The sequence below is a fragment of the Microtus pennsylvanicus genome, chromosome 18 (assembly GCF_037038515.1).
Source record: "Microtus pennsylvanicus isolate mMicPen1 chromosome 18, mMicPen1.hap1, whole genome shotgun sequence".
Lineage (NCBI taxonomy): Eukaryota > Metazoa > Chordata > Mammalia > Rodentia > Cricetidae > Microtus > Microtus pennsylvanicus.
This window is the reverse complement of record NC_134596.1, coordinates 32,065,153-32,073,664: the sequence shown is the minus strand read 5'-3', so window position 1 is coordinate 32,073,664 and position 8,512 is coordinate 32,065,153. Positions and strand designations below refer to the sequence as shown.

The 8,512-nt window shown below is 49.5% G+C and overlaps 1 protein-coding gene across 2 annotated transcripts in view; it reads right to left on the bottom strand.

The window, feature by feature from the left end:
* Positions 1-1,183: 1,183 nt before the first annotated feature.
* Ctxnd1 (cortexin domain containing 1) overlaps positions 1,184-8,512 on the bottom strand; it is a 48,451-nt gene continuing 41,122 nt past the window's right edge. The window contains exons 2-3 of one of the 2 annotated variants that reach the window (XR_012908247.1): positions 7,964-8,096; positions 1,184-6,621 (exon numbers count right to left, since the gene is read on the bottom strand). Coding sequence is in view for 1 of the 2 variants with exons in the window: in XM_075952351.1 (XP_075808466.1) it covers positions 6,383-6,562 (180 nt within the window). In the remaining variant the exon portion in view is untranslated. Of the gene's footprint in view, positions 6,622-7,963; positions 8,097-8,512 lie in introns of those variants that run through there. The other variant, XM_075952351.1, reaches the window with a different exon arrangement.

The window sequence follows — 8,512 nt, the reverse complement described above, 5'->3', positions numbered from 1 at the left end:
TTTCCTTCATACCCATTGGAGCTCAGATGCTGCCCAGCCTCTGTCCCCACCCAATCTACACAGTAGCCTTGGCCTAGTTTCTGAGAGATGGAAGAGGATAAGATAACCATGACACTTCTTGGGCTGAATGAGTGAGAATCCAGGCCTGCTAATAATTCATGCCTTTCATTATTCATTCATGAGCTTTGTACCTTGCTGACCTTCCTGAGTCTTGGGAGTTTCCTGAGCTCCTTGTTTTGTTTGTTGATGTGTCTCTTAACCCTTACTCCCACCTTCCTTTTAGAGGAAATATCTACACAGCACTCCGCCCTTTCCTCCAGCCTTCCCCTCTCTCTTCTGGAGTGTTCCTTGAGCCTTAGAGAGGATGCTATAGACGTCTGCTTATTTCCTCCCATTTATAGCTTAGCGTGGGGCCACTGTGCCACGGCAACGGCCACTTATTCTCCAGTTCGACCCCTCATGAAACTCCATAGTAACCCCTGCCCGCTACAAAGAAGAGTTCCCCTGATAGTCACAGTCATGGCAGGGTATGTGTGCAAATGTTTAGGAGATCATAAGATAGGCGCATATTTCTATTTAACAAACAGGAGTCACGTCCCCAACTGCTGAGTTATGCCCTGGCTTACAGTTTCAGACATAGGATACCTCTCATTCCAAACATAGAACAGACCTTGACTCTATTCAGAACGTGGTTGAGTTTCTAACAGCCATTCCACTACGGTGCCAGCAGGCGCATCTTGCCTGGCATGCTGGCAGCATGGTACAGTAGACACTAGGTCGAAAACCAAGGACTATCGGTGACAAAGTTCCCTCTGAAGCCCGCATAGCACCTCTGGGTTCTGCAGAACCCACTCAGAGAGGGAGCCTCCAGGTCAGTCTCAGCTTGATTCCTACAGATCCTTTAGCCAAAGCATGTGTGCTTTCAGAAATACAGACTGAACGTCTACTTCCGGCATGCAACCTACCCAGAGGCAATAGATTTTATGGGTTACAGTGCCCTAGTCACCGCTCTGGGCAGCAATGTGTAGGGAGTGCAAAAGCTGCAGCCTTCCCCCCAGGGGACACTGTTTCTCCATCTACCTTGCCTCCCACCCCCAGAAAGGGCTGGCAAAACTGTAGTATAGAATGGGTTTTTTTTGAAAGACTTCATTTCAGTGACTGACATACAAAAAAAAGCAATATCTACGCCTTTTATATTTTATTTATTTTTTTAAAACTGATACACAAATTGTACATATTTATAGCATATCATAGGGTGTGTTGATATGTGTGTATATTGTGCAGAGCCAAGTCCGGGCAACCCTATATATCACCCCAAGCATTACTTCGTTGTGGTAGAAACATTCAAAATCCTTTCTCCCAGCTCCTTCGAATCCACAGCATAGAAATACAATAGAACTTATTTCCTTAGGACCCAGTGACCAGGGTCCCCACTCCTCCCCCAGTTTCTGGTAACCACCATTTTCCCCTCAGTTTCTGGGTAAACAACAGTTTTGACTCCATCCGTGACATCACGAGTGCTTGCCTTTCTGTACTTGGCTCCGGTTCCATCCATGTGCCAATGGCAAGACTTCATCCTTCCTGTGGATGAATCAGATCCCGCTGTGCTTAGGTACCACATTTTCTTCATCCGCTCATCCACTGATGAATATTTATAAGCTTCCCAGCTCTTGGCTCTTGTGATTGGTGCTGCCATCAATGTGGGATTGGAGTCCTTAGAAACTCTGGTTTCATTTCCTTTAGATAAACCCCAATGGGGGATCATGTGGCATGTCTAGTTTTAAGATCATAAGGAACCCCATGCTGTTTCTATCATGGCTATGTTAACGTATCTTCCAGCTAGGGGGTGGGGGTTGTGACTCATGAAATTGACTTTTCCACCCTTATAATAACCGTAGATGTTCTGGGTTGGGAATCTGTGGTGACTCAGAATGAATGCTTCCACCAGCGAACATGGTGGGAGTCTGGTAACTTGGAAGATGGCTTTTGTGCCATTTGGGGCTTATTAGGTGAACCAGTGTACAGAAAAGGGGATGGCCACACTGTCCGGCAACATTTTCCCATAGCCTACAAGCTATGGGATTACTGATATATCCCACAGGGGCAAAGGAGCTCCCGCTAGAGCCCAAGGGGTCACTGGGACACTTGATACATCTGTAAATCTAGGGTTCAAATTCCTAATTAGTTCTGTGGTCTCTGGAGATGACTGTCAAGGACTTATGGAGTCAGCGCCGAAGGACAGGAGCAGGTATCTAACTGAGGCTGCCTGTCTATATCTGTGCCAGAACTGATGTGGGAGGTTCGGTGTGATCACTTCCCAGTAGCCTGGGCCATCAGCTGCAGGGACTACTATGGCCATTATCAATCCTACACAGCAGGCACAGCAGGTCCAATCCTCAACAACAAGACCATGGGACAGGGACCCGGTCTCATGGACAAAAGACTTTGCAATTATCTCCACTTGGTGCTTGAAAGCAGAACTGGCCTCTTTTGAGAACCTCTGGGGTCTTGGGAGGCAGTTATGGGGGCGAAGAGCCATTTGTTTTCATTCCAGCAAGGACATGTGGGGCTAGGGGCAAATACTAACAACACAACGCTGGCCTTATAAGTACAAGGCCGTGAGTTCCATACCCAACGATGCAACCACTCCACCGAAACAAAACAAATGTAGACATTTGAAAATTAATTAGTGGGGTGGGAGGTATGTGGAGGGAGTGGGAGGAAGGGGGAGAGTGAGAACTTGGATTGGTATGTATAATAAAAAAAAGATAGTTTGTTTTTTTTTAAATAAATAAAAAAAAGGAAAAAAGAAAATTAATTGGAAAAGTAAAATGGCCTGATGGCAATTTATATGCCTTGCTCGGGCAGCTGGGTCCCGCCACTCACACCCATCACGCCCATCCTCTAAGCAACCCAGGGACCAACTTCCTGCTTCTGAATATTTCTATTACCCCATTTGTCTCTGGGCCACCTGGGCCCTCTCTGTGGCCGTCTACGGAGATGGACCCACTGTTGAGGTTACATGGGTGTGAAAGGACCGTGTGCCTGCCTTTGCCGAGAGCTTGAGGTGACACCTAGGGACTTCCACACAGCACATCACAGGCAGCAACCAGAACCCAGCCTCGAGATGCCTTTGTCGGGAGATGTTGTCATCCATTCCCTGCCAGAGAGTTTGCCTTCTTCTCTGGCTTGTAGCTGACTCCACAGCTATCCCTTTCCCCAGCCTCTCTTCATTTCCTTTCTGCCAGCTTCCAGCCAGCAGCCTGATAGTTTGCTGCAGTGTGTCCTTCTCTACCCACAGCTACAGACTTTTGTTCAGCTAGCAGAAACGGATGCAGGTGCTCTGGTCACTAAAGGACCACTTCCTCCATCCTTCAGAACAGAAAGCACAGGAGAAGAAAACCTTGAAATTCTCCACCTCTCTCTTGCCTGCGCGTGACCCAGCGACAGAGATAGGGACCTCCCTTTCGCTCTTGCCCGAAGTGGGCTCTCAGTCTTCCTGAGCCAACCCCAGGCTCAGCCCAGCCACTTCCATCTATCTTCTCAGCACACGTACAAGGAGAAAAAGGAAAGCAACGTATTTGCTGTCGTGGTCTGCACTGCTATGCACATGACGAGGGGATCCATTTACAAACAGACCTTAAACATGATGAAAGCCGGGGAAGCTGGGAGATTGGCTCAGGAAGCCAAGTGCTTGCTGTGTAAGTGTGAGGGCCTGAGTTTGAATCCCTAGAACGTATGTGCAAAAGTGGGTGGGGCCAGCAGTGCACAGCTGTGATTTCAGAACTCCCGTGGGGGGTGGCAGGTGGAGAAAGGAGAATCCCTGAAAGCTCGTGGGCTGCCTAACCTGGGCTCTAAAGTGGTGAACAAAGAAGAGACTGTCTCAAACAAGGGAAGCTGGCAAGAGGATGGACAGGAGAAGGGAGAGTGCTTTGTTGGCTTGTCGGAAGCTTCTGGAGGGGCGGAGTGGATTTTAAAATCACCTCTCTTTTCTCAAACGTTCTTTCCCCGTGCCGCCGTGAAAACAGCACAAAGAGATAAGGTGAAAAGTACTAGGACGTCTAGGTTTGGGACGTTGTCAGAAACCAGGAGTCCTGGCAGTGCTTCTCAAACAGGAATGTGCTGTCATCCTGGGGTCTGGCCCAGGCTGCCTAGTCTGATTCTAGTCTACCAAGTCTGTAGGCCTGAGGAGGAAAGAGGGGCTTCTAGCCGGCTCCTCCTGAGAAGGTGTGGTTTTCCCTCAGCAGGCAGTCTGAGGAACACAGCCTGGGGCATCCCATTTTTTTCCCTCCGAAAGGAAAAGGTCCAGAGCAAGTTTTCAGAGCTCTCTTCAGATGTCTTCTCAATTCCTGCTGCTCTGTCATTAATAGCTGGGAACAGGCCTTGGCTGACTTTGCAAACCCATCCTAACAGGTTCCTGCAGAAATGCCTGCCCATCTGTGAGGTAGGTTTCTGAGGAAGGGCTTGGCTGAAGGTGATGCCTCATAGCCATGTTTGGAGCCTGTGCCAACTGTCTCTTTGTGCATCCCATTGTGTGTGTGTGTGTGTGTGTGTGTGTGTGTGTGTGTGTGTGTGTGTGTGTGTGTGGAGAGAGAGAGAGAGAGAGAGAGAGAGAGAGAGAGAGAGAGAGAGGCTGGGCATGCCCTGGAAAGCCACCTCAACAGCATCTGTCCACCTTTAGGGATTACCTAGCAGTGATGGTGCTTTGGAAACCTTTTTCCGGATAGCCTGAGGTGCATGGAGATCCATGGCTTGAGTGTAGGTGATGGGGGAGGTCTAAGGTCCACAGCACAGGTCTCTTTTGATAGGGCAGCAGGTCCTACCCTGGAAGGACACAATAGACACACCTCACATATGCAATAACAGACAGTAGCGACAACTATGGGAGTCGGGAGACCCCCGGGGGTGTCATGTGTTGAGGAGGTGGCTATGAATGTCCTGCAGACCAGTGACGCTGTCTGGGAGCTCTGGCTCTTGGAAGGCTGTGTTCTTTCCCTAGAGTGAGAGATTCAGGAAAGGATACCCCTGTTTGCTCACGTTCTCCATCTTCTCTCCACAACAACCGTGTGAGGTAGATGTGATCCCCTGTTTTATAGATGAGGAAATTGGCGCTCACAGGTGCTGATTTATTGAGGGGTCATATAACAAAAACAAGGGATTGGAGGCTGGGAAGGGGATGTGGGCTCTGACCTAGAACCCTTGCAGCAAGGTCATAGATGTTGGTGACAGTGTGTGGGAGAAGAGGGTGAAGGAAAGACCAGAGAAGAGTGATCACCAGCAGCCTAGCTCAGCTCCCACAGTAGCATGGCTGCTTTCCCTGACAGACAGGCAGACTCCCCCGACTCATCTTACAATGGTGAAACTGAGGTACCTGGAGGGGAGGTGACTTTCTCAAGATCGTACAACCTTTGAGTAGCTGAAGCAGGGCTAGAACCCAAATCTTGCCTGGAGCTCCAGGGATGCAGAGCTTCTGAAGGTTTCTGGGTGAAGTAATTTGGGTGAGAACATTGTGCAAATGTTAAAGAGAAAGAAAAAGACGATATTCAGTCATGACCTAGACAGTACACTCTTCAGTGAGTGAAACCAGCCATGGTATATTGAGAGGCAGAAGGTATTTGAGCTATCGAATGGATCAATGTAGCATCATGCATACGGTGTGAATTACTAAAAAAATTTCTTGTAAAAAAGACTTGGAGAAGTATATCAAAATGATGGCTTCTGGGAAGTTGGGTTATAAGTGCTTTTCACATCCCTTCCTTCTAGTTGTAATTTTCTTTTATTATATTTATATTTCTTCTATATTTTCCCAAGTGTCTAAAATGCACATCTCATTCTTAACAGGAAAAATATATCCCCTCTCTATTTTAGTTAAAAAAAAGAAACACTGTTTGGAAGTAGCTGTGTGTGCCTTGTGAGAATTTGCAGGAGAAGCCCCCTGAATTTTCCGTTCTTCCTGCCCCTCTGCTGCTAGGTTGTGGATAAGATCCTGGGCTCTCAGCAGCCTCTCTGTGCTGTGTATTTGAAGGGCAGTCTCCTCCTGATCACTGTTTGCAGACCAGAGTATCTGTTCTTTGTTCATTTTCCAAAGATGCGCAGGAGCCTAGACAGGGGGCCATCACCCTGCAGTCTCCCAGTGGAGTCCCAGAATAGACCCCACCTGCCCGAGTCATGGCTAAGCATCCTTCCCAGGTTTCTCCAAACTGCCTCGCCTCCAGCATGCTGGCATTTCCCTCCGGCGGTCATGCGAGAACCAATAAGGTGAAGGCGAGCCTTCTCCATCCCAGAGTGGTCCTTCTAGTCACTCCCAGCCTCCAAGTGCTTGTCGGGTCTCGGCCAGGGTAGAAAGAGGCGCATCCCAGGGTCCCATGACACGTCCTGTGCCTCAGTCATCCAGGTGCTGCTCCTCCCAGGTAGACGTGGGAATGGCACTGTAAGGATCCATAATGACCTTGGCACAGCGGATGATCATGACGACGAGGAAGAGGCAGAGGAAAACGAAGCAAGCCAAGGTCAGCCCCTTGTCCACATCCACATAGACTGGCTCGGGAGTGGGTTCCTCCATCCTGCAGCTGTGACTGTGGGCTCCCAGGGCTCCGGCCTGACTGGAACCATTTTCTACCCCTGTGGAGAGAACCAGTCAGTGAGGAAGTCAGGCTCACTTGTCTGTGTAATTCATCCCCAAGGTCAAGAGCTTACTGCTAAAGATACCCCCATTTAGGGGCGCTGATGGTCACAGCCCTCTACCTGGTAGGCAATCTTTATTTCCAGCATTACACACCCCAGGATGGTGGCGATGAAGTGCCAGTGACTCTCAGCAGGACATGGTGGAATGGGCTGAGGGACCACCTTGAGGGCAGTGCCCTGTGGTTACCTCCAATTCTAAAGCCCTTCAGGAAGTCATGAGCGCAACACGCTCCACTCAGCAAATGCAGGGGCAGACCATAATCAAAACACTTTTAAAAAAATGGGCGGAGAATATTTTTAAAGTATTCAATAGAACACTTCTAAAGAAGTGGAGGGCCGACCAACCAGTATTCCAAGGCAGATAAGAGCTGCTGCCGTAGAGGAGTGGGAAGCACATTCTTCCCAGGCTCCCCAGGACTATCAGGGGCTCAGCCTGTCTTGAAAGATGTGTTGGGGACAGAAGGTGCAAGGTTGGAGCTGTCAGGCAGACCCCAGCCCTGGTCTGCAGTTCTGCTGTTGTAACGGGTCTGGGCCATCCCTCAAACACCTGGGGGTGCCTTCCAGACTTTCAGGCCCAATGCTGTCCCTGCTGAGTGCAGACAACCAACCCTACCTGCCTTATGGGGACCTGTGCGTTAAATAAAATTGATCCGGTGTTCAAAAGTCCAGCGCAGCCTCTGGCCTGGGATTGGCCAGTTGACAAATAGGTGGGCTGACATAGGACTGGGGCGGGACAGGCGAGGAGGTTTAGCTTGTTCCCAGAGAGGCCAATGGCAGGGCAAAGAACATGAGAATGTGTTGGGAGCAGTGAGACCCCAGATCCTGAATTTCTTGTAAACAACTTGTTTTCCCCTGATCTGAGTGCCTACAGCTGCTCTGAGCACGAGACCTTCAGGAGTTCCTGATGGCAGGAGAGTGGTTTCTGGTGGGTTTGGCTGGGGCGTGGCTATCTCTATATAATCTGCCCCTGAACACAATAAAGGGGGCATTCTTGGGGAATTCAAGGATGGCCCGTGTCGCTGTCTCTCTGTCTGTGTCTGTCTGTATTTTAACCTCCAGCCCCCTTGCCCAAAGCTCGCGTACTGGGTGCCAGCGCACAGAGCGCAGATGCGCGGCAAGAATGAGAGGCCTGCCCAGCACTTCACAGAGGATCGTTTGGTAAATACGGAAGCTTAGCTACAAAGCAGGTAATTGACAGCCAACGTCCCAACCTCAGCCTCAAAGCATCCTCATTTCCCCTTAGGCCCCCTTTGTCCTCAACCATTCCTGGACCACTGACCTGCCAGCTGGAGTGGTCACCACTTCAGGAAGACCCTGGGTTGAGCTGTTCCGGCAGCCAAGATGGACCGCAGAACATCACAGCCAGAGCCAACGAGTCAGCGTGACTTCTCAGAGAGCAGAGCCGTAGGTGACTGGAACAGAACAGAGGAGTGGTTGCTTCTGGAGACTTCTACCCCAAGTGAGACCATGACTGGACAGGAAGGAAGGGTGCCCCGCAGCCCCTCCACACACTTTCCGGCTCATGATGGATTTTCTTTCTTTTTTTTTTGTTCCAATTAGTTTTAGTTTTTAAACATTGCATACAAAGCTGGGCGGTGGAGGCGCACACCTTTAATTTCAGCACTTGGGAGGCAGAGGCAGGTGGATCTCAGTGAGTTAGAGGCTAGACTGAGCTACAAAGCAAGTTCCAGGACAGCCAGGACTGTTACACAGAGAAACCCTGTCTCGAAAAACAAAGAAACAAAAAAATTGCATACAAAGAAATGGGTTTCGTTATGGAATTTTCATACACGCTTTATTTTGTTTCACTGATTTCCCCCCTCCCCTC